The sequence below is a fragment of the Pseudorca crassidens genome, chromosome 5 (genome assembly GCF_039906515.1).
Source record: "Pseudorca crassidens isolate mPseCra1 chromosome 5, mPseCra1.hap1, whole genome shotgun sequence".
Lineage (NCBI taxonomy): Eukaryota > Metazoa > Chordata > Mammalia > Artiodactyla > Delphinidae > Pseudorca > Pseudorca crassidens.
This window is the reverse complement of record NC_090300.1, coordinates 5482854-5509605: the sequence shown is the minus strand read 5'-3', so window position 1 is coordinate 5509605 and position 26752 is coordinate 5482854. Positions and strand designations below refer to the sequence as shown.

Below are 26752 nucleotides of genomic sequence, written 5' to 3'. Positions count from 1 at the left end.
GAGGATCCCACATGCTGCGGAGCAGCTGCGCCCGTGGGCCATGGCTGCTGGGCCTGCGCGTCCGGAGCCTGGGCTCCGCAAAGGGAGAGGCCGCAGCAGTGAGAGGCCTGCATACCACCAAAAAAAAAAAAAAAAAAAGCTGATCTTTCAGCAGAAACTGCAAGCCTGAAGCGAGTGGCAGGACATATTTAAAGTGATGAAAGGGAAAAACCTTCAACCAAGATCATTCTACCCAGCAAGGATCTCATTCAGGTTCGACGGAGAAATTAAAAGCTTTACAGACAAGCAAAAGCTAAGAGAATTCAGCACCACCAAACCAACTCTACAACAAATGCTAAAGGAACTTCTCTAGGCAGGAAACACAAGAGAAGGAAAAGACCTACAATAAAAAACCCAAAACAATTAAGAAAATCGTAATAGGAACATATTGAAAATTACCTTAAAAGTAAATGGATTAAGTGCTCCAAGAAAAAGACATAGACTGGCTGAATGGATACAAAAACAAGACCCATTTACATGCTGTCTACAAGAGACCCACTTCAGACCTAGGGACACATACAGACTGAAAGTGAGGGATGGAAAAAGATATTCCATGCAAACGGAAATCAAAAGAAAGCTGGAGTAGCAATTCTCGTATCAGACAAAATAGTCTTTAAAACAAACACTATCACAAGAGACAAAGAAGGACACTACATGATGATCAAGGGATCAATCCAAGAAGATATAACAATTGTAGATACTTACGCACCCAACAAAGGAGCACCTCAATACATAAGGCAAATGCTAACAGCCATAAAAGGGAAAATCAACCGTAACACAATCATAGTAGGGGACTTTAACACCCCACTTTCACCAATGGACAGATGAGATCATCCAAAATGAAAATAAATAAGGAAACAGAAGCTGTAAATGATACATTAAACAAGATAGACTTAACTGATATTTATAGGACTTTCCATCCAAAAACAACAGAATACACTTTCTTCTCAAGTGCTCAGGGAACATTCGCCAGGATATATCATACCTTGGGTCACAAATCAACCTTGGTAAATTTAAGAAAACTGAAATCATATCAAGTATCTTTTCTAACCACAATGCTATAAGACTAGATATCAATTACAGGAAAAAATCTGTAAAACATAGAAACACACGGAGGCTAAACAATACACTACTTAATAACCAAGAGATCACTGAGGAAATCAAAGAGGAAATTAAAAAACTACCTAGAAACAAATGACAATGAAAACACGATGACCCAAAACCTATGGGATGCAGCAAAAGCAGTTCTAAGAGGGAAGTTTATAGCAATACAATCCTACCTTAAGAAACAAGAGACATCTCAAATAAACAACCTAACCTTACACCTAAAGCGAGCAGAGAAAGAAGAACAAAAAAACTCCTGAAATTAGCAGAAGGAAAGAAATCATAAAGATCAGATCAGAAATAAATGAAAAAGAAATGAAGGAAACAAAAGCAAAGATCAATAAAACTAAAAGCTGGTTCTTTGAGAATATAAACAAAATTGATAAACCATTAGCCAGACTCATCAAGAAAAAAAGGGAGAAGACTCAAATCAACAGAATCAGAAATGAAAAAGGAGAAGTAACAACTGACACTGCAGAAATAAAAAAGATTGTGAGAGATTACTACAAGCAACTGTATGCCAATAAAATGGACAACCTGGAAGAAATGGACAAATTCTTAGTAAAGCACAACCTTCTGAGACTGAACCAGGAAGAAATAGAAAACATAAACAGACCAAGCACAAGCAATGAAACTGAAACTGTGATTAAAAATCTTCTGGCAAACAAAAGCCCAGGACCAGATGGCTTCACAGGCAAATTCTATCAAACATTTAGAGAAGAATTAACACCTATCCTTCTCAAACTCTTCCAAAATATAGTAGCAGAGGGAAGAACACTCCCAAACTCATTCTATGAGGCCACCATCACCCTGATACCAAAAGCAGACAAAGATGTCACAAAGAAAGAAAAGTACAGGGCTTCCCTGGTGGCGCAGTGGTTGAGAGTCCACCTGCCAATGCAGGGGATGCGGGTTCGTGCCCCGGTCTGGGAAGATCCCACAACAGTGAGAGGCCCGCATACCGCAAAAAAAAAAAAAAAAAAACCTACAGGCCAATATCACTGATGAATATAGATGCAAAAATCCTCAACAAAATACCAGCAAACAGAATCCAACAGCACATTAAAAGGATCATACACCATGATCAAGTGGGGTTTATCCCAGGAATGTAAGGATTCTTCAATATATACAAATCAATCAATATGATACACCATATTAACAAATTGAAGAATAAAAACCATATGAACGGGCTGCCCTGGTGGCACAGTGGTTGAGAGTACGCCTGCCGAGGCGGGGGACGCGGGTTCGTGCCCCGGTCCAGGAGGATCCCATATGCCGCAGAGCAGCTGGGCCCATGGGCCGTGGCCGCTGGGCCTGCGCATCCGGAGCCTGTGCTCTGCAACGGAAGAGGCCACAGCAGTGAGGCCCGCATACCACAAAAAACAAACAAAAAACCATATGAACATCTCAATAGATGCAGAAAAAGCTTTCAACACCGATTTATGATAAACACCCTCAGGAAAGCAGGCATGGAGGGAACTTACCTCAACATAATAAAGGCCATCTATGACAAACCCACAGCCAACATCGTTCTCAAAGGTGAAAAACTAAAACCATTTCCACTAATATCAGGAACAAGACAAGGCTGCCCACTCTCACCACTATTATTCAACATTGTTTTGGAAGTTTTAGCCACAGCAATCAGAGAAGAAAAAGAAATAAAAGGAATCCAAATCAGAAAACAAGAAGTAAAGCTGTCACTGCTTGCAGATGACATGATACTATACATAGAGAATCCTAAAGATGCTACCAGAAAACTTCTAGTGCTAATAAAAGAATTTGGTAAAGTAGCAGGATACAAAATTAATGCACAGAAATCTCTTGCACTCCTATATACTAATGATGAAAACTCTGAAAGTGAAATTAAGGAAACACTCCCATTTACCATTACAAAAACAAGAATAAAACACCTAGGAATAAACCTACCTAAGGAGACAAAAGACCTGTATGCAGAAAACTATAAGACACTGATGAAAGAAATTAAAGATAATACCAACAGATGGATTCAATGCAATCCCTATCAAACTATCACTGACATTTTTCACAGAACTAGAACAAAAAATTTCACAATTTGTATGGAAACACAAAGGATGCCAAATAGCCAAAGCGATCTTGAGAAAGAGAAACGGAGCTGGAGGAATCAGGCTCCCGGACTTCAGACTATACTACAAAGCTACAGTAATCAAGACAGTATGGTAGTGGCACAAAAAACAGAAATATAGTTCAATGGAACAGGAGCGAAAGCCCAGAGATAAACCTACACACATATGGTCACCTTATCTTTGATAAAGGAGACAAGAATATACAATGGAGAAAAGGCAGCCTCTTCAATAAGTGGTGCCGGGAAAACTGGACAGGTACATGGAAAAGAATGAAATTAGAACACTCCCTAACACCATACACAAAAATATACTCAAAATGGATTAAAAAGCTAAATGTAAGGCCAGACACTATAAACCTCTTAGAGGAAAACATAGGCACAACACTATGACATAAATCACAGCAAGCTCCTTTTTGACCCAGCTCCTAGAGAAATGGAAATAAAAACAAAAATAAACAAATGGGACCTAATGACACTTAAAAGCTTTTGCACAGCAAAGGAAACCATAAACAAGACCAAAAGACAACCCTCAGAATGGGAGAAAATATTTGCAAATGAAGCAACTGACAAAGGATTAATCTCCAAAATTTACAAGCAGCTCATGCAGCTCAATATCAAAAAAACAAGCAACCCAATCCAAAAATAGGCAGAAGACCTAAATAGACATTTCGCCAAAGAAGACATACAGATTGCCAACAAACACATGAAAGAATGCTCAACATCATTAATCATTAGAGAAATGCAAATCAAAACTACAATGAGATATCACCTCACACCAGTCAGAATGGCCATCATCAAAAAATCTACAAACAGGGCTCCCTGGTGGCGCAGCGGTTGAGAGTCCGCCTGCCGATGCAGGGGACATGGGTTCGTGCCCCGGTCCAGGAAGATCCCACATGCCACAGAGCAGCTAGGCCCGTGAGCCATGACCGCTGAGCCTGCATGTCCGGAGCCTGTGCTCCGCAACAGGAGAGGCCACAACAGTGAGAGGCCTGTGTACCGCAAAAAAAAAAAAAAAAAAAAAAATCTACAAACAATAAATGCTGGAGAGGGTGTGGAGCAAAGGTAACCCTCTTGCACTGTTGGTGGGAATGTAAATGGATACAGCCACTATGGAGAACAGTATGGATGTTCCTTAAAAAACTAAAAATAGAGCTACCATACAACCCAGCAATCCCACTACTGGGCATATACCCTGAGAAAAACCATAATTCAAAAACAGTCCTGTACCACAATGTTCATTGCAGCTCTATTTACAATAGCCAGGACATGGAAGCAACCTAAGTGTCCATCGACAGATGAATGGATAAAGAAGCTGTGGCACATATATACAATGGAATATTACTCAGCCATAAAAAGAAATGAAATTGAGCTATTTGTAATGAGGTGGATAGACCTAGAGTCTGTCATACAGAGTGAACTAAGTCAGAAAGAGAGAGACAAATACCGTATGCTAACACATATATATGGAATCTAAAAAAAAAAAAGGTCATGAAGAACCTAGGGGCAGAACAGGAATAAAGATGCAGACCTACTAGAGAATGGACTTGAGGACACAGGGAGGGGGACGGGTTAGCTGGGACAAAGTGAGAGAGTGGCATGTACATATATACACTACCAAATGAAAAACAGATAGCTAGTAGGAAGCAGCTGTATAGCACAGGGAGTTCAGCTTGGTGCTTTGTGACCACCTAGAGGGGTGGGACAGGGAGGGTGTGAGGGAGGGAGATGCAAGAGGGAAGAGATATGGCGATATACGTTTAGGTATAGCTGATTCACTTGGTTATAAAGCAGAAACTAACACACCATTGTAAAGCACTTATACTCCAATAAAGATGGTAAAAAAAAAAGTGTATACGGTTCAGAAACTCTTCTCATTTTAACAGTATTATGTCTCTGTAGATCTCATAATGGAAATAAATATTTGCTATGAAAAAAAAGAAATATTTGGCAATTCTGTAAGATATCAGGTTAATTTTTGTAGTCTTCAAAACTTTCCAAGGAATGTGAATTCTTATCAGGTTATAGGTTGACAACGACTGAACCTGGCTGGTTGCAGGGCTCCCCAAAACTTCCCAATGTAAGCCTTTGCCATTAAGCTACTTAAGACTATAGTAAAGAGTGGGCAAAAATAACCTGCACAGAATAGTAACCTATGTAGTTAGCATATACTGACAGGGCTGAGAATACCAAGCATGGTTTTATGACATCTCAAACTTCACACTTTTGTAGGCCATGCCAATAATTCCTTACATACCAGCACTAATGCCCCATTTCTGAGGCACCCTATAATTCCAGTTTCCCTGCTAATTCCAAGGAAGCAGAAGTTGTGATCCTAATTCTAACTCCTACAGAGATAAGGATCCCAAACAAAAATTCCCAGTGTCTGGAGACTTCCCTGTCTTCTTAATAGCAACAGAGAACACATCTCTCTCCTTCTGGGATTCCCTAATGCTGACAACTAAGACATCCCACTAAGAGAAAGTTATTATGATGGCCATTTTTTCAGAGCCCCAAAATAACTCAAATATAAGACACAGCAAGATATTTTCATAGGTATTTGAATTTTAGGAGAAATGAAACAATCAGAAGACAAACAATGGGGGGCAGAGAGATTTTGTGCATTTGAACAAGCAACATACCACTTCAAGACCTAGGCATAGCCATACCATCATCTTTAAAGTTATTATTTTCAAAAACATGTCAAATGTATGTTTAAAAAATCAAAATACATAACTTCTGAGTAGTCTAGCGCAAGACAAGAATTTTAACAGATAAAACCTATGGAAATTCAAACATCAATTACAATCTTCCAATTTCATAAATATTACATAAAATTAAAGAGATTTTCTTATACATTCTTTCATTTATAAGGTTACCCATTAACACTGCTCAGTCAATTAAAAATAGCTTTGGACATAAGAAAATTCTGTTTCATAAAGTCTTCATATTCTATTTCTGTCAAGCTAATTACATGACGAACCTGCTGGCCAGAAAAATGAACTGTTATTTTTAAAATGCCAGATAGTCTCCAAATTTCTAATCATGTCCCTTGCTTTTCGAAATGAGATAATTTATAGAAACAAATCTAATAATAAAAACATAACTGATTTTTTTAAATGGGTCCTCAAAATAGTTAGAACAACCATCATAATGACCAAGATCTCATTCTTTAAGGAAGTGCTTAAGGATGATAAATGCTATGCATTCAAAGGTGGATAACAGTAACCTCTCACCATTAACTTAGAACTTTGCAATTCTGGCATAAACCTCAGGAACTTATAATAACAATGCGAGTAAAGGCTTTCCTATCCCAGGCTACTCCTCCAAAGCAAAGCCCACCACAAAGAAAACATTTTTAAGATTAGACTCCAACAGAGACTTCTGCATTTAGCCCTGAGCGTTAACACTGAGCTAAACTGGCACACTGGTATGGAAAACAGGGTAGAGCCTCACCTCACTCCTTTTTCGAGGATTTATAACTTTTTCCACATCCCCTTACAACCAGTCGCCATCTCTTCCTCCCAAATCGCCATCTCTTCCTCCCAAATCGCCATCTCTTCCTCCCAAATCGGTACATGAGAATAGGGAATGTTTGGTTTGCACCTGCCAGATCCTTATCCAGTTCAAAAAGTTGTCATTCTTGCTAGAATAATGTCTCAAAAATCAAAGACTACGTAATACGTAGTCTGCTTTGTTAGATTACTATTTGTAATCTTTTCCAGGAATATAATAATACGTAAATACTTAAAAAATAAGTGTGACAATATACTTAAAACATTTTATGCCAAAATACTTCTTCCTACATGTCACATGACAGGTGTTGAGGAAAGGAAAAAAGGTACCATTCTATTTAAAGTAATGAAAAGCTTAAGGACTATGCACTGTTTATAGAATACCATAATAAAACAGATGATCTGTCGATATTTCAAATCAACTCTCCATGATGATACTAAATAATTTCCAAAACTTCATATAAACCTTTAAACCTGGATATTTAATTGAGTAAATATTTTTAATTACCTATACAAAAAAATAGGTGTGTTATTTAGAAACTTCCCTTACTATAACTTTTATATAAAATTATATATAATCAAGTATTTTTAAATTAGTAGGTTATTAAAATTATACTGTTTAGTGAATAAAGTTACAAAAGGATATTAAAAAATATGAGCCCATTTTCATCAGAAAAAAATTACACACGATACATACACACCTAGGAAAAAATATGAAATGCTGTTTACCCAACAGAATATAAATAAAAATTGTGAGAAGTAGAAATATTTTTCATGTTCTTTTCTGATAGACGTTTTCTAACTTTCTACAATGAACATATATTAAACTATTTTAAAAGCTTATTAATCCATGTATATGAGAACATAAGCTAGAATAAAACTGAAGGTTTCTTTTTTTAGAGACACTGTTTGTACCTACTTATTACTTCTGCAGTCCCAACTTTCTCACTAGAATCTAGGCAAAAAGGTTCAGTGAAACCAAAACAAGCCGGCAGTCCTGGCAGCGTAGAAGGCAGGGAGTGCACGTTCCTACTCTCAACTAGGGGCAGCCTGCACCGCGCACTGACTCGGGGCAGCAAACACAGAAGGGTCTCCCCTGAGAGGTCTGTCAGCTTTTCTGACAGAAGCCTGGATTAATGGTCTCTTGCAGCTCCTGTTTATTAGCAGAAAGTGTCCCCCTGAATATTGTCCAGGCCACTAAAACTCAAAATCTGAAGGTAAGGGAGGGAGGGCAACTCCCCCCGCTTCAATGGGATGGCTCCATCCCTAGAACAAACAGGTGTGAATACAAACATCCTTGGCCTGAGAACAGAGAAACTAAATGAGAAAAATTCACTGATCACCTTCACTGCAGCTATTATTACCACTATCTCTAGCTCTTGAAAAGAAAGTCACTCTGAGTAGAAATTCAGTTCAATCGGTGTTGCTGATAATATTCAGAAAAGAGATCAAGAAATTAGCTTCTATAAAAACAGTCCAGCAAACTCATATCTACACGTTTATAAAAGCACTCTCAAGCCCACAGCTGAAAAGGAGAGTGATATACATTCGATACTTATAGGCTAACAGAATTATGCTCATTTTCAACGATGAAAACAAGGGGTCTTCTGATAAAAAAAAAAAGATTTAACCTTTTCTTATCTTGTATTTTCATAGTAATACGGTATCTTGTACTATAGTAATTGCACTAAGTATTCCACATTGAATAAAAATTAACAGTATGCCATTGAAAATAATCAACTACAAAGAGCATTCAGAATAAATTTTCATTAAGGTCTGATAGAATTGAAATCTTATAAGTTTATTTGTAATTTATTTTATTTTATTGTCTTTGTGCGGACAAAGCACCAAACTATTTATAGTAATAACGCCAGCACCCAATTATACTGGAATCTAAGCACTCAGGGCACATTTTCATCCCCACATAAAACTAAAGGCAATGAAAATGCAAAATAAACCCATATTAAGATAAATATCCTCCAGGTATCTAAAAAAATTTTAATTCTATCATTTGTGATTTATACATATGATGATGCCATAACTGACTTTTTCTAAAGTTCAAAAGCTGGCTGCCATGTTAAAAAATGCTTTATTGAGAATTCTTAAATTATAACAAAAATGTCAAAATAATACGTTAAATCTATTTGAAAATATTAATCTATTTTATAGCATTTTGCAATATTGCTAACTTCTAATAAAAGAATATAGATTTAATATTTATCAAAGACTCAAACTTTATCAAGAATACTTCAACTATCAGAAAAGGAAAAAAAAACATCCCAATAAAACAAACTCCTAATTTCACTAAGAGTATGTACCAAGATCATTCTGTAAAAAGAAAGATTCTTCCGTTCACAGAGTGGTCACCTGATATACAGCAATTTGAGACAATCGCCCATAGTTTGTTTTTCTGTGGAAGAATGAATTGCTGCCAAAGAGGGGAAAGGAGATGGTTTGCCAGTTGGTGCAAAAAAGGAACTGAGCCACTCATCCACACAACAAGCACAGAAATCTCACCATCACCAAGCCAACAAAAGTGGGACCAGCAAAAGCTTAGCAACAAGCCTCTTTTCCTATCTTCTATAAAGACTGTCTCAGACTCCACATTACCCTTTTATAATATCTCCTCTCCTTTTCTCCCTCAAGGCTGCCATGCTTTGATATTCATTTCAGCCACGTTTCACCCATATAACCACGGAGAGGGCCATGTTATCTACCCAGCATTAATGTACTTCCAGAAATGCCCTCCCAAACCAAGGGACAAGGAGAGAGGTAGAAGATGAGGGATACTTAATATCATAAGAAATGCTTAAATGTCCATAGTGAAAATAAAAAATATACTTTCTCTAAAAAGCATCCAAATCAGAAAGAAAGAAGTAAAATTGTCACTAATTGCAGAGGAAATGATATTATGTAGAGAAAACCCTAAAGACTTCACCGTAAAACTATTAGAATAAACAAATTTAGTTAAAGTTGCAGGATACAAAATCAATATACAAAAATCTGTTATGTTTCTGTAAACTAACAATGAACTATCAAAAAGAGAAACTAAGAAAATCCTACTTACAATTAAAACAAAAACAATAAAAATTAAAATACCTAGGAATACTTTTTTTTTTTTTGGCCACACGGTGCAGCATGGTAGTTCCCAGACCAGGGATGGAACACATGCCCCCCTGCAGTAGGAGCATGGAGTCTTAACCACTGGACCACCAGGGAAGTCCCCACCTAGGAATAAATTTAACCAAGGAGGTAAAGGAACTGTATACTGAAAACCATAAGACATTGATTAAAGAAATTGAAGACAAAAGTAAATGGAAAAAAATTCTGTGTGCATGAATTAAAAGAATATTGCTAAAATGTCCGTACTTCCCAAAGCAATCTGCAGATTCAATGCAATCCCTATCAAAATTCCAACAACATTTTTCACAGAAATAGAACAATCTTAAAATTTATATGGAACCAAAAAAGACCCTGAATTGCCAAAGCAGTCTTGAGAAAGATGAACAAAGCTGGAGGCATAATTTAAAACTATATTACAGGGACTTCCCTGGCGGTCCAGTGGTTAAGACTCCATTCTCCCAATGCAGGGGAACTAAGATCCCACATGCCGCATGGCATTGCCAAAACAAACAAACAAACAATATTACAAAGTAATATAGTAATCAAAACGGTGAACGTCATTTAAAGAAGACACATGGATCAATGGAACAGAACAGAGAGCACAGAAAGAAACCCATGCGTATATGGTCAATTACTTTATGACAAAGGATGCAAGAATATACAAGGGGAAAATGACAATCTCTTCAATAAGTGGTGTTGAGAAAACCAGACAGCCACATGCAACAGAATGAAACTGGACCCCTATCTTACACCATACACAAAAATTAACTCAAAATGATTAAAGACTTGAAGAACTGAAACCGTAAAACTCCTAGAAGAAAACATAAGTAGTACATGCCTTGACATCAGTCTTTGCGATGATTTTTTTTTTTTAACTTGATCCCAAAAGCAAAAATAAACAAGTGGGACTACAGCAAACTAAAAAGTTCTGCACAGCAAAGGAAACCATCAACAAAATTAAAAGGCAACCTAGCAAATGGGAGAAAATACTTGTAAATCATATACCTAATAAGGGGTAATATCCAAAATACATAAAGAACTCATACAAGTCAATAGCAAAAAACAAAAACAAAACACACACACACAAAAAAAAAACCCCAAAAAACACCAATTCATTAAAAAAAAATGGGCAGAGGATCTAAATTGACATTTTTCCAAAGAAGACATACAGATGGCCAACAGGTATATGAAAAGGTGCTCACCATCATTAATCTCAGGGAAATGCAAATCAAAACCAAAATGAAATATCACCTAACACCTGTTAGAATGGTTATTATCGAAATAACAAGTATTGGCAGAATGTGGAGAAAAGGAACCCTTGTACACGTTGGTGGGACTGTAAATTGGTGCAGTCCAGATGTAGAGAACAAACGTATGGACACGAAGGGGGGAAAGCCGCGGGGGAGGGTCGGGGGGTGGTGTGATGAACTGGGCGATTGGGATTGACATGTATACACTGATGTGTATAACACTGATGACTAATAAGAACCTGCTGTATAAAAAAATAAATAAAATTTAATTTAAAAATTAAAAAACTGACTTGTATGTATGTTATAAACGGGAGAATTTTATGGTATGTAAATTGTATCTCAATAAAGCTGGTTAAAAGTTTTTTCCTTAAAATAAATAAATAAATTGGTGCAGTCACTATTTAAAACAGTATGAAAGTCTCACAAAAAAATTTAAAATAGAATTACCATATGATACAGCAACTCCACTCCTGTGTATTTATACAAAGAAAATGAAAACACTAATTTGAAAAGATATATGTATCCCCATGTTCACTGCAGCACTGTTTACAACAGCTGAGACAAGGAAGCAACATAAATGTCCATCAATGGATGAACGGATAAAGAAAATGTGGTGTTTATATACAATGGAATATTATTCACCCATAAAAAAGAATGAAATCTTGACATTTGGGACAACATGGGTAGATCTAAAGGGCATAATTTTAGTGAAATATGTCAGAGAGAGAAAGACAAAAATACTGTATGATCTTACTTATATGTGTAATCTAAAACAAAACAAAACAAAACAACCGAACTCATAGATACAGAGAACAAATTAGTGATTGCCAAAGTTGGGGGGAGCAGGGAGATAGGTGAAGGTGCTCAAAGGTACAAACTTCCAGTTATAAAACAAGTTCCTGGGGACGTAATGTACAGTAAGGTGACTATAGTTAATAATACCGTGTTGTCTATCTGAAAGTTGTTAAGAGTTGATTTTTAAAGTTTTTGTCACAAGGAAAAAAAATATGTAACTACGTATGGTGATGAATGTTAACTAGACTTACTGTGGTGATCATTTTGCAATATAAGAAAATCTTCTCAGACAAAAGAAGTGAGCGGGGCTTCCCTGGTGGCACAGTGGTTGAGAGTCTGCCTGCCAATGAGTGGCCCCCGCTCGCCGCAACTAGAGAAAGCCCTCGCACAGAAACAAAGACCCAACACAGCCATAAATAAATTAATTAAATAAAATTAAAAAAATAAGTGAAATACTGATCCCTTGATTTTTTAAAAACGAAGAGGGGGAAGACGTGTGTGTGTGTGTGTGTGTACACTCATCTAAGAGCTTACCATGGGCAAAGCACTATGGGAATTATATAAGTACTCTCATTCCTCATAAAAGCTCCATGAAGTAGACACCATTACTAATGACTCCCATTTTACAGCAAGGAAACTGAGGTCTGAAGAATGTAAGCTAACAAAGCTCGTATTGAAGAAGCTAAGTTACGAAACCAGGTGATGTGATTTTTTAGCCCATACTCTTAAAAGGCATCACACTTACATTATTCAAAATACATACACCCTGAAAGGGGCGTGTACTCCGTAGCTTTTTGTGTGAAAGTAAAAGAAAGGTTAGTGGAAAGATATCACGGAATAAAAGACAAATTGTTTTGGTTGTTACTGTCTTTAAGCCAGGGGAATGTGTAAATGATGGTTAGGAACATAGGACTGGTTTAAATCCCACCTTTGCCTTAGTCACATGATTAACAGTTTGTTACCTAATCTGTAAGCCCGTTTCCTTCTCTGCAAATGGGAATAATTATACCGATCTCACCTCTTCTTTAAAACTGAGTCCTATTTGTATTAAGATTTTTAAAAATACAAAAGAGGCTTATAATTTTTTTTAACGTACTTAGTAAAATGCAACTGTTGCTATCACCCAAGTATTAAACATATCTGAAACTACTGATGGACACACCCACTTCTATTCAGAAAAGTTAGGAGTTTCTAAAAATTGTTCTCATTGTAACTGCAATTAGTTACTTGAGAATGTATCTAAAGAACATTGTTATGTAACCACTTGTCCTAAGAATGACAGAAGACTTTTGAGGAAGTTAGTATGTCAATTATCTAACTGGTTAACAATAACTGAGGTTGGATTATGTATCCAGCTCTTTGATAAAAACTATAAAGGATACATGGTCTCTGACTCCAGGAGTTGATAATCTAATTGTTAAAACAAAAGTATAAAACATAAAAGTTAATTAAAAGGAAAGATATTTATGTTTTATGATCCACAAGGGTGACAGAAAAAGATGAGTATAAACTGGAAGATAAACGTTTGGTGAGACCCTGAGCTAGCCTTTAAGAGTAACTAAGATTTAGACTGGTAAAGAGACAGGCATTTCTGTTGAAAGATAAGCATGCAAAGTGACAAAAAGAAACATGATGCCCGGGGACAAGTGAAGAGGTAAATCTAACTATTAGGATGATATGGAATAAATTTCAATTGGCACATAGTTTATAAAAGAAGTGGCTTGAAAGTCTGGTTGAGGAGTTTAGACTTGCAATAATAAGCCACTATAACAAAGTTTTTAATATAAATCTTTAAATAATATTTAAATATAGTCACATTTCCTAAATTAGAAATATTCACAGTCAAAACAAAGTATGCTTTATATTTCATTGAATTTTACTTTTAAAAAACTCCAATGTTAATAGTTTTATATTTAAGAAACTTACAGTTTAGAGGTGAATACTGAAACATCTACAGATAAAGTGAATTTGCTTTGCTTCAAGATAATGAGAAGGGAAAGGTGGGTGACCTTGAGCTGTAACTGCTGAAGCTTGATGATAGAGGGAATGTCTTTATACCATTCTGGCCACCATAATTTTATAGGCTTAATACTTTCCATTACAGTGGGTTTTTTTTCTTAATCTACTAAATTAGAGTAGTACTGGGAAAAGATCAATATTCACATAGTGATTAACTGTATTCTAATAAAATTTGTTTTTTGCAACCACTTAAACATGATAAAACACTGACTGGATGAAACAGATTATTAGGGTCTACAAATCAAAGCTTTACAAACCAGGGACTTCCCCGGTGGTCCAGTGGGTAAGACTCCGCGTTCCCAGTGCGGCGGGGGGTGCTGGGAAAGATCACTGGTCAGGGAACTAGATCCCACACGCCGCAACGAAGACCCGGCTCGGCCAAAATAAATAAATAATAAATATATATAAATAAACATTTTTTAAGAAAAGCTTTACAAACTAAAAGTTCAAGAAATTCTGCTTGCTTCAGAGAAGCTTTCATAGCTGTTGTCAATTTTAACTCAAAATAGTTTTACTATAGTACTTATATTTTTCACTTTTTTTTTTTTTTTTTTGGCGGTACGCGGGCCTTTCACTGCTGTGGTCTCTCCCGTTGCGGAGCACAGGCTCCGGACGCGCAGGCCCAGCGGCCATGGCTCACGGGCATGTGGGATCTTCCCGGACCGGGGCACGAACCCGTGCCCCCTGCAACGGCAGGCGGACCCCCAACCACTGCGCCACCAGGGAAGCCCTCACTTTTTAATTTTTTAAAGTATCTTGTTAAGATATTGCGAATCAAACACAAACCCAATGCACTATTATTAAGGAGAAGTTAATAATCTTAAACCACTTTGCTTTGTGGTTTCAGAAATGTAAACTTCTGTGCAGTGACAATGTTAACACTACCCTGTAGCACACATCCCAACACAAGTTGCTACCAGCAACACATGGTGTTACCCACCCCCACCCCCTAAAAAGAAGAACGATAGCAGGGACTGATTCAATTTTTATTTCTTCCTGTTACCCACAAACAAGTAGTAATATGACATGGTTCAATAAAGCAGGCAAAATTAACCCTCTTCAGAAATAGATGACCTCCGCAACAAACTCCTGAACTCTTGCAAAGGAATAATCTGCTTTCACTCTGGCGCAAAGATATTTTACGTAAAAGCAACTTTCTTCTCAGTGTGTATTTCTTGAATTTCACCGATAAAGACAAACATTTATTAAGCCCAGCAATGTATATTACTCATTTAATTATCAATGCAACCTTATCTTACAGATGAAGAAATAGGCTTAGAAAGATTAGGTCCCTTTGTGCAAAGTCCCAGTGATTACATGTCAGGCAGGATCAGAACCTACATCAATGATACCAAAGTCCATGCTCATAACCACCTCCCTATATTGCCCCCCCGCATAAAATTAAACTATGGTCTATGGTCAATGGTGTATATTATGGACATAAAGATGCTCATATAACCTGACAAATTTAAAGCAAGCAGCAAATCTTAAAGTAGACTTAGGGAGTGATTATCTTTTTAATAAATTTCTAATTCAAGAGGATATAATTTATAAATAAAAGATTAAGTGATTTTTTCTTATTTTACTATATTTCCCATATAGGTTTACAGTGAGAAAATACTGAATCAGTAAGTCAATTTTAGTTTCAAATGAATTTTTCTGATATTGAATGACACCCTCTAAGTTTCACGAAATTTCTTCTGTAAATGAAAGGAAAATTTCCTATTGAGATTGAAAGAAAAAGTGGTCATTTCATTATCTACAAAGTTAAGGAACAGTAAACAAAAATATTGCTTTTAAATGTTAAAACTAACCAATTCAATCTTGGAGCAAAATGTTTACCATTACAGAGAATCAGAGGAACACTGATGAGGTCTCAAACACTTCCAAACAGTGAATGAGAACCATCTGGCTAACTCCATTTTCCGAAGTTGTTTGATTTTAGTAACGAGGGTAAAGGCCTTCTTTTGCATTTATGCAAACCTCCCCCTCCTCCCCGCCGCCCCCCCACCATGTTTACATGAACGGCTAACTTATTTATCTGACGTTTTCTCTCTCCTGGCTCTAGTCTGTTCATACTTACTACATTATTGAAGTAATACACAAAATTCGGACAGTCCAACAATGACAGTCTGGCAAGTTAGTCTGCAAAGCATCTTGGCATGCAAACATAAATGGTCAAAATATTTTCCTGTTAGCGGTACAACTCGCCTAAACCTCACCCAAACAAAGAGAAAATGAACAACTTAATAAAAATGCCCATAGGAAAGTCTCCTTGGGTGTTTTGGAAAAGGGAGGGTGCAGCCAAAGTCCCCTGGGAAAATGTAAGGCTTTTTATTTTTCTCCAGGATGCCTAGTCAGTTGGCTGAGCCGTGTGTGTGTGTGTGTGTGTGTGTGTGTGTGTGTGTGTGTGAGAAGTGACCCTGCTGTGTGTGTGAAATGACCCTGCTGTGTATGTGTGTGAAGTGACCCTGCTGTGTGTGTGTGTGTGTGTGTGTGTGTGAAGTAACCCTGCTGTGTGTGTGTCTGTGTGTGTGTGTGTAGGAAGTGACCCTGGTCTGAACTCTCTGCTGAGCCAGTGTGTGTGTGTGTGTGTGTGTGTGTGTGAAATGACCCTGCTGTGTGTGTGTGCGTGTGTAGGAAGTGACCCTGGTCTGAACTCTCTGCTGAGCCAGTGAAATGCGGGTGAATTATCGATCTGCCGTGGGAATCGGATCTCTCTAGGTCTTCCCTCCTCTACTACTTGCCAGCAGCAGGAACCGAGCGCCGAAATGCTCTGACTCCAGGACAAATCACTTGGGTCACCTCGGCGACACTGTCCACGCAGCCCCCCGCCCGTTTCGCCTGCGAAGCTGACGCAGGTAAGCGCTTTTAATAATCCCCCTGTGACAGACGTACGAGCTACAGGGTTTCACTGCTGTGAAAGAGCCATCCCGAGCGCGCTTCCAACAGAACGAGACCCTCGGCACTGAAGTGCACACGGCTGCAGTCACATCCCTCACCAAATCCATTCTTCCCTGAGACGCGACAGCGTCACACATAGTGGCACTTACAGCACACGCACACGGGCCCGCACCTCTCTCCCGGCTTCTCTTAAGACACATTTGGAGCAACCGCTGACCCACACGGTCACACACGCACCCCTGCTATCCCCACCATCTCCTGCCCCACCGCCCTACAAAGCTTGCGCAACAGTAAAGAAAATGAAGCGTGGGGGCCCCCAGTCCTGCTCACGGTCTGCCCCCCAAAGTTTCAAGTGCACGCTGCGCGCCCGCAGCCCAAGCCCCCGCCGAGGCGGAGAAGAAAGAAAAGGGGCGGGCGCGGGGTTCCGCCGGCAGGCGCCCCGACGGGGCGCGCCTCTGGGGGCCCGGATTTCCCCCTGTCCTCCCCCACCCCCAGCAGGATCCACCGGGCGGAGCCCTCCACGGCCGCCCGGGAACAATGCCCCGGCCCAGACCCCCGCCCCGCCGCCCCCACTCACCACCCAAGTCAGCGCCCCGAGGCCGCCAGCTCCCGCGCCGCTGCCGCCGCCGCCGCCCGCCTTGGCCATGGCGCGCTCCTCCGCTCCCGGCCCGAGGCCGCCGCTCCGCCTCCCGCGGGCCGCCCGGCCCCGCCGCTCCGCACCGACCGCGCGCCCGCCGCTCTTCTAGCGGCGCCGCCCCCCGTGCCCCATCGCCGACCCCGGGGCGGACGCCCGGCCGAGCCCGCCGAGGAGGCCTCGCCGCCCGCCGCCCTCAAACTCGAGGCGCGCGGCCGCGGCGCCCGGGCCTGCGCGGCCGCCGAGGAGGCGGCGCCGGAGCAGGAAGCGCGGAGGCCGGCGGTGGGCGGCGGCGCTGCTTCCTCCCCGCCGGGCCGGCCGAGGCCCCGAGCGCGGGCGTCCGAACGCGGCGGGGACGCGGCGGCTCCCTGTCCTTCCTCAGGCTCCGCGGAGGCCGCCCTCGGGGAGCGGAAGCAGGGTCGCCGCCGCCGGCGCCTAAGCCGCTTGTGTCGGCCGCGCCACAGCCCGACTTCTTCACATCCACTCGCCGAGAGGGACAATAAGCGGAGCCGCCGCAGCCGCGGTCGCCTCCCTCCTGTCCGGCATAACACCGCACACACTCGCACCCCGGGGAGGGCTGGGGTGGCCGGGGGAGGGCGGGCGGGAGCAGCGGCCGCCCCGCTGTCACTCACGCCGCGGCGCCCAATCGGCGCCCCGTCGGCCAACCTATCGGCCAATCCCAAATTCCCAAGCCCCCGGAGGGGCGGGACCCGAGCGGGAATCGTCATTGCGGGTAGCAACCGAAGGGAAGACTTGGGGTTTTTTGTTTGCGTGTGTGTCTGAGGGTTTTCCGTTTGAAGGCAGAGCAGGGGCTGCAGTCAAGGGTCATTTGAGGGCGGCAAAGGGAAAAGGTCGACTTGGCCTTGGGTCGATTTTAATCCTCCGACCGCGCTGTTTACTCTAGCCCTGAGGGCGAAGCCCAGGCCCTTCCTTGCCCGGGGCCGTGGGAGGGGGCGGGGAGGGGGCAGGAAGCAGTCAGGAGCCGCCGTCCCAAAGGGAAAGTATTTTTAAAGAGCGGTTGTAAACCGCAGGCGGGACGTTGCAGATCACTGGTGCAAGGAGGGCCCCGTGACCCTGGGCTCCCGAGGCCCCGAGTGGACGCTGCTGTGGAAGAATCCTCTGCTTAGACCTCCCCTCGTCCATCTCCTCCCGCCCTTTCCTCCCCTCACCGCGAAAGAGACCCGGTGTGTTTCAAGAAAACTGCTTTTAAAAAACTTAAATGATACGGGACGCACAGAGAACGTTCCCGGGAAAGAATGCCGGGTGGGCCGAGGGTTCCGAGTCTACTCTTTGTTGACCTTCTCTCTTTTCTGAACAATGAGGACATGTCACTGTCACGTTCCATTCTCTTCTGTCCAGAACCGTGCCTTCTAAGAGTACGTTTAATTCTTTAATGTCCCAGTGCACGCACCAAGGAATCAAGTCATTCACATCAAAGCTTTCTAAGGAAGAAAATCACCCACACAGCCGCAGCACGGTCTGGCAGAGGAAGATGGCTTGGCTTTGTCCTGCTTTTGGATGGAAATCCATGCCACACTCCGCCACCCTGTACCAGGCTCTGCCGTGGGCTCCAAATAAAACCGGGGCCCCTGATTTCAAGTCACTGATAGCCTGACTTGTGAGACAAGCTAAGAGGGAGTTATCACCAACATGCTTACTTGAGGGCATGAAGTGCTATCAAATCGTTGGGACAAGAGAGCTTTTTAAAAAGATGAAAACCTTATTGCTGCCTCTTGAAAAGGTGTTTTTGTGAACTTCCAACTGTGCATTTCCTCTCAAGGGAAAACAAAAATGTCTCGGGTCACAGCTTTCAACTGACTTCTGAATCCTAAGAGGAGGAGAACTCTGAAACATGGAAATAATTTAGACATAGTTTTTCTTAAGTAGCTCTCTAGCGGCCATATAATTTTGGCATATTTGGGACCTTAGTTCAGAACAGTGAAGCCTTTCTTTACCTTGAACTTGAGGTGCCAGCTTGTAAATCAGACAGACCAGGGTCTAATCTGGGCTCTGAACCTGATCAGCTAAGTATTCCTGCCTTGGTATTTAACTTCACGGACCTCTGTTTGCTCCTCCTTAAATTGAGGATTTTTGCTCTTGTACTTACTCTGTCTTTACATCTTCAAAGTACACATATATTCTACAAGTTTGAAAAGGGGTAAATAATTTTAAGGGCTCTGAGGGGTTGTTTTTTAATAAAATAAAAGATATATGTGTTTAATAGAAGCCAAGCTATAAAATATATAGCCATCTCTTTTTTTTAACTTCAGTTTTCAAAGCTCTTCAGTCTCAAATTTTCAAATGAATAAAACCATATAGTCAAAAGTCAGATGGGTTAACTAATGGAAATTCACGTTCATCTTTTCACTTGCCTTGTACATGAGGCACTGAGGTCTTTAGCCTTCGAAGCATGAAGACCCTCTAGTAAACGTAACTTGATTTATTCTTATGAAAATACTGACTTACCTAAAAGAATCACAAATAAAGGAGCTGTTGAATATAAATGCAAATCAACAGTTTAAAGCAGAGGTTCACCATGAAGGGGACAATGTAGTTAGATCACAAGCATCTCCGCTCCTGAAGACACGCTGACCTGTTTCACTTCCTGCAGCATATATTTATGATAAAAGTGATTGTGTTGACTTCAGTGCAGCTTTCCCTTCTGGGGTTTTGTCAAGTAACTTCCATTTACAGAGTAATTATTGCAATAATTGCCATATTAAAAAGCTTCTATGAGAGACCATAGGCAAAACATTCTCTGACATAAATCGTACCAATGTTTTCTTAGGTCAGTCTCCCAAGGCAATAGAAATACCAATGAAAATAAACAAATGAGGCCTAATCAAACTTACAGACTTTTGCACAGCGAAAACAAACAAACAAAAATGAAAAGACAACCTACAGAATGGAAGAAAATATTTGCAAAACACGTGACCAACAAGGGCTTAATTTCCAAAATACACAAACAGCTCATACAACTCAACGACAAAAATAAACAACGCAATCGAAAAATGGGCAGAAGACCTAAATAGACACTTCTCCAAAGAAGAAATACAAATGGCCAATAAGCACATGAAAAGATGCTCAACATTGCTGCTTATTAGAGAAATGCAAATCAGAACTACAATGAGGTACCACCTCACACCGGTTAGAATGGCCATCATTAAAAACTGTACAGATAAATGCTGGAGAGGATGTGGAAAAAAGGGAGCCCTTCTACACTGTTGGTGGGAATGTAAGTTGGTACAGCCACTATGGAAAACAGTATGGCGGTTCCTCAGAAAACTAAAAATAGAATTACCATATGATCCAGCAATCCCACTCCTGAGCATGTAGCCAGACAAAACTGTAATTCAAAAAGATAAATGTACCCCTGTGTTCACAGCAGCACCATTTACAAGAGCCAAGACATGGAAACAACCTAGATGTCCATCAACAGATGAATAGATAAAGAAGATGTGGTACAGGGACTTCCCTGGTGGCGCAGTGGTTGAGAATCCGCCTGCCAATACAGGGGACACAGGTTCAATCCCTGGTCCAGGAAGATCCCACATGCAGCAGAGCAACTAAGCCAGTGTGCCACAACTACTAAGCCTGCGCTCTAGAGCCCACGAGCCACAACTACTGAGCCCATGTGCCACAACTGCTGAAGCCCGCGTGCCTAGAGCCCGTGCTCTGCAACAAGAGAAGTCACTGCAATGAGAAGCCTGCACACCACAACAAAGAGTAGCCTACGCTCGCAGCAACTAGAGAAAGCCCACGTGCAGGAACGAAAGATCCAACACAGCCAAAAATGAATTAAAAAATAAAAAACTATGTGCTACATATATACAATGGAATATTACTCAGCCATAAAAATGAATGGAATAATGACATTTGCAGCAACATGGATGCAATTAGAGATTATCATACTAAGTGAAGTCAGAAAAAGACAAATATCATATAATATCACTTATATATGGAAACTAAAATATGATACAAATGAACCTATCTACAAAACGGAAGCAGACTCATGGACATAGAGAACAGACTGGTGGTTGCCAAGGGGGAGGAGGTTGGGGGAAGGATGGATTAGGAGTTTGGGGTTAGCAGATGTAAGCTTGTATATATAGAATGGATAGACAACAAGGTCCTACTGTATAGCACAGAGAACTGTATTCAGCATCCTGCGATAAACCATAATGGGAAAGAATGAAAAAAAACATGTATCTATATGTATAACAATCACTTCACTGCACAGCAGTAATTAACACAACATTGTAAATCAACTATACTTCAATTTAAAAAAACCTTCTATGTCAAGGTTTGTCTCGTTTGTAATATTACTTTATTCATGCATTTATTACATTTAAAGACTTAATTTCCACCCCATGGCAGGCACCAGCCAAAATGAAAAATTGTAGAAATCAAAGTCAATTCCATTAACTGTCAAAATAAAGGCCTTTATTTAATCAAGCTTTCTGAAAAGCTTCCATGGGAATTTATCCTAACTACTTTAGAATTTTTATTCTTAGATCTTATGTCTCCCTATTACAGCAATCAAAAATATATTAAATGTCTGCTATGTGTTAGGTACTCAGGACCTAAGAATTCAAAGTTATAAGGATGTAGTCTCTGCCTTGAGTTTACACCTTGTGCAGTGTAGTTTTGAGCTAAGCTTTTCAGTAAAAAAGCAATTTATATGCATCCCTTTGCTATTTAATAAACAGTTTACCTGATGTGTCACACCTTTCATTGAGCTTAAACACAGCAGGTATTTTAATCAATAAATGATTGATCTGGGCTTCCCTGGTGGCGCAGTGGTTGAGAGTCCACCTGCCGATGCAGGGGACATGGGTTCATGCCCCGGTCCGGGAAGATCCCACGTGCCGCAGAGCAGCTGGGCCCGTGAGCCATGGCCGCTGAGCCTGTGCGTCCAGAGCCTGTGCTCCACAACGGGAGAGGCCACAACAGTGAGAGGCCCGCGTACCGCAAAAAAAAAAAAAAAAAAAAAAGGTTGATTTAACTAGGATAGAAACTCAAAACTATACTTCTAGATACCTGGCAAAGTTTCAACAGAGTTTCCACTTAAATCATGTCTTGTTCCAACACTGAGGTTCAGTTGGGAGGTGAGGGGAGAGGTGCTAATCTTTAACCCAGTGAGCATTTAAAGAAGTTAATATTTGAATTCAAGATTCAGTGTCTGCAATTTTACCTCTCCCTTCCTCTTATTGTGTTAGCTTTTATGGATCATAAATATATAGAAAGTTGCTAGGCAAAGAATAAGAAGAAAAATTCAGTAAACTCAATAAATGATTTTCCAGATAATGACTATTAAATGTTTTCAATGTAATTAACTTTGTTATATCAATATTTCTTTAGAAGTATATGCTCAAGTTAGAGAAGAAAGCTACCACCAATGTAGCCTTTTGGGTTTCAGCACTTCTATAGTAAATATCATAATAAGATTATTAACTCTGCTTTTTGAGACTAGTTGCTCCAAATATTTTCTAACTATATTTTTACTTTTAAAAATATACCTAGGGGCTTCCCTGGTGGCTCAGTGGTTGAGAGTCCGCCTGCCGATGCAGGGGACGCGGGTTCGTGCCCCGGTCTGGGAAGATCCCACATGCCGCGGAGCGGCTGGGCCCGTGAGCCATGGCCGCTGAGCCTGCGCGTCTGGAGCCTGTGCTCCGCAGTGGGAGAGGCCACAGCAGTGAGAGGCCTGCGTACCGCAAAAAAAAAAAAAAAAAAAAAAGTATATAAGCACCAAAAGTAAGAGGTGTTTATTGATGGCAGAAGACATTAATGACCACCACATTGCTGAGTATTATCATCACTGAGAAGACAGATAAAGGCTAAAGGTCTTCAAATTTCTACCTATAATAATTATAGCAGGTTCCTCTTGTTTGCCTTTTTGATTTGGAGGAGTTTATTTTGATTGGTTTTGGCGAAGCAAGCTATGCTGATCCTCTGGTGATGTCTCTAATTACTTGTACAGATAGAAGGGAAATTTTCCCTTATTTTAAATGATATGGACCAGGCCTCTCAATTACTCTACTAAATTATGTAATATGGAAAGCATAATTAGCATATGATTGGCATATAGTTAAAAATGCTGTACTTGGGCTTTGAAAGGGTGTACCATTAGGTTTGGGCTTTCAAAGAAGCATTTTGTTCTAAGCAAACCCCATCTTGGGGAAGCATTAGATGCCGTCATTCTCCTGACCTTCACCCACAGAATGTGATGTGATCCTAGCACGCATATGGCTACGTTGTATTAGACGTCTCTTTAGAGTCATTGGATCGAGTGACTCAGTGAGTTTATAAGATTCAGACCTAAAGAAATAAGATAGCAGTGGCTTTCCTAACTCCACTGTTTGCATTTCAGAAGAGCTAGGAACTCGGATGGTACGGGGCTGGAAGTACGAGAAATACCTACACCAGAAAAATCTGAGATGGAAAGCCTTCAAGCTACAGGGGTTTCAAAAAAGATACCTGTAGGTTACCCAAGGTGATAATTAAAAATCAGAACTTTGAAAATATCCCATCTTTTAGTGTGCCAATTAACAAAAAGCAACCATTCCCTACTTAAAAACAGCTAAGCACAGATTAGCCCAGATATCTTACGTAACTGATATCTTTGTCTAATAGCTTTCTTCTTTACTTCGAGAGTGCTGTTTGAATGTGGAAATATCCAGAAGCAGGCCTAAGATGCTGACTCTTTAAGGAACGTATTTCTGATTTAAACGTTGTTTGGGAAAAGTCAAAGAACAAGACCGGTCTGTTCAGTAAATGGTACACTACCTAGTGCTATCCAGTCCTAGAAAGCCTGACACATAGGAGGTATTCAGTAAATAAGTTCTCAAAGAATGACTTTGAGGCATATCAAAAAGTTCCTCGAAGCAAAACATCTCACCCATCACCGTGATGGTGCTGAAACTTGACCAGGATCCTTAAGTCTTATTTTTTCGAGTGTTTTTGGTTGAATACCAAAGAGGGTAAAGTACCTTAAACTTTATCCGTTAACAGATTATGAAGAATTAGTTAAAGCATTGTTCTTCTTTAGGAATGAAAAGCAGGATGATATGAGGAGGGAAAGAGGAGAGATTATGGTACCAGGGAAAAGAACTGGGGGTGGGACCAGAGAGGGATAACAAAAGCATCCAACTGACTGAAACTGAGCAGAGAAAGTGAACACGTTCTGTCTATGGAAGTCCATGAGCTGTAGCCCAGCCAATGCTTATGCTTCATTTTATGAAGAAGGAATAACCCCATTTATCGAGAACCCTGCTATCTGTTTAGTACAGTACTGGGCAGGCACTTTCACACATATCAGCTTAATTAACTTTCAACAACCCTAAGAGGGAGGCATTATCATTCCTATTTCATAGCCAAGGAAATTAATTGTCATAGAAAGCCACAGAGCTGAACAAGTGGTGGAACTGAAATTCAAGCCCGAGCCTCTTTGCCCAAACCACACCCTTCTGTCAGAGTGCCAGGTTGGCTGCCATACTTGGCAGTGGAGCATCTTCCGCAATGTGCTAGGAAGCTGGCAATACTAGTGAATAAATCTGGCCCTTGGTAAAACCCTTCGGTTGTTACATTTTATCATTGAACTATGGTGACAAGCATCCACAATTTGTAGGACTGACTAGCACTTCTCTTGGACACTAGCCTGAATCTGCTTTATCCTGCCTTGTTACAAAATAAGCTGCTTTTTGGAGTCAGTCCAAAGGATCAAAGACTACCTGAGGTCCAAGACCCTGTGGGTCCAGGGACATCTCTCCATGTGCATGATTTTAAAACATATAATATAAATCCAGTGTTATGATCATAGAAGACACTCAAATAGCTAACTTTCAAAGGTAGCAGGGAGAATGCAGAAGTACCAAGGGATTGGACTCTTGGATTCACATTTTGGAGAGATTCAAATTCATAGTGAAAGATACTTAAAGCAGCATTAAAAATTCTGAGTGTGCAGTCATACAGGGAAGACTTGTTTCTGGACAAGCCACCTATGATAAGAATTATTTGCCTTTTTATAACCTATTTTTATGTATTTCATTTTTTTCATCTCCCATTCCAGCATTTTGCAAATAATGTTTCCCAGTATATTAGCTCCCTGAGGCATTAACAGAGATTTTGGAAATTATAAATCCCTGAAACCATGCACACTATTGTGTAGTACCCAAGCATAAGAGATTCATCAGATAACATTAACATTTTTTGTCTCAGAGCAAGCTGCCATGAACAAGTTAAACTTACTTAGCCTTGAAACTATTTGCAGGAATATCTATTAACATTGTTGAATTTTTGTTTCAATGAAAAGACTCTGGGAAATGCAGCTACTTTTTATATTATTTCTGTTATTATAACATGTTTGTTTTACAAGTATAGAAAGTGTAAATACAAAGCAAACAACAAAATGACCCCATAATTCCATCACTCAGACAAAAATTCTACTCCTAGGTATATACAAAGAGAAATGTATACTTATATGGACCAAAAGAGACACACAAAAATGTACATAGCAACACTATTCATAGTAGCCCCAAACCAGAAGCAATCCCGAGTCAATCAGTGGTGGGACGGATGTAACATTTGCATGCCATGGAAAACTGTCCAGCAATGACAGTGAGTGATCACTGCTCCACCTACCAGGAATGAGTTTCACAAATGTAATGTTAAGCTAAAGAAGTCAAACAGCAAAGAATATATACTGTATGACTCCGTTTATATAAAATTTAGCAACAGGCAACACTAATCTATGATGGTAGAAGTCAGGATGTGGTTACCTACGGGAGGATTCTGGGTGCTGGTAATTTCTATTTTTTGAACTAGATAGTGAATCTATCATTCTGTTCATGTTGAAAGTTCATCCAGCTGTACATATTGAATTACTTTTCTAAATGAACATTATGCTTTAATTAAAAAGTTTACTTTAGGCTTCCCTGGTGGCACAGTGGTTAAGAATCCGCCTGCCAATGCAGGGGACACGGGTTCGAGCCCTGGTCCGGGAAGATCCCACATGCTGCAGAGCAACTAAGCCCATGCACCACAACTACTGAACCTGCACTCTACAGCCCACGAGCCACAACTACTGAAGCCCGCACGCCTAGAGCCCGTGCTCCACAACAAGAGAAGCCACCACAATGAGAAGCCTGCGCACCGCAATGAAGAGTAGCCCCCACTCGCCGCAACTAGAGAAAGCCCGTGTGCAGCAATGAAGACCCAACACAGCCAAAAATAAATTTAAAAAAATTTAAATTACATTAATAGAAACAGT

The 26752-nt window shown here is 40.4% G+C and overlaps 1 protein-coding gene across 3 annotated transcripts in view; it reads right to left on the bottom strand.

Annotated features, from left to right (window-relative positions):
• The window catches only part of TOP2B (DNA topoisomerase II beta), a 66349-nt gene extending 48772 nt beyond the window's left edge, over positions 1-17577 (bottom strand). For 2 of the 3 annotated variants that reach the window (XM_067737338.1, XM_067737340.1), the window contains exon 1: positions 17428-17565. In XM_067737338.1, the coding sequence (XP_067593439.1) occupies positions 17428-17496 (69 nt within the window). In that variant the 5' untranslated portion in view covers positions 17497-17565. Of the gene's footprint in view, positions 1-17427 lie in introns of all 3 variants that reach the window. The other variant, XM_067737339.1, reaches the window with a different exon arrangement.
• Positions 17578-26752: the final 9175 nt, after the last annotated feature.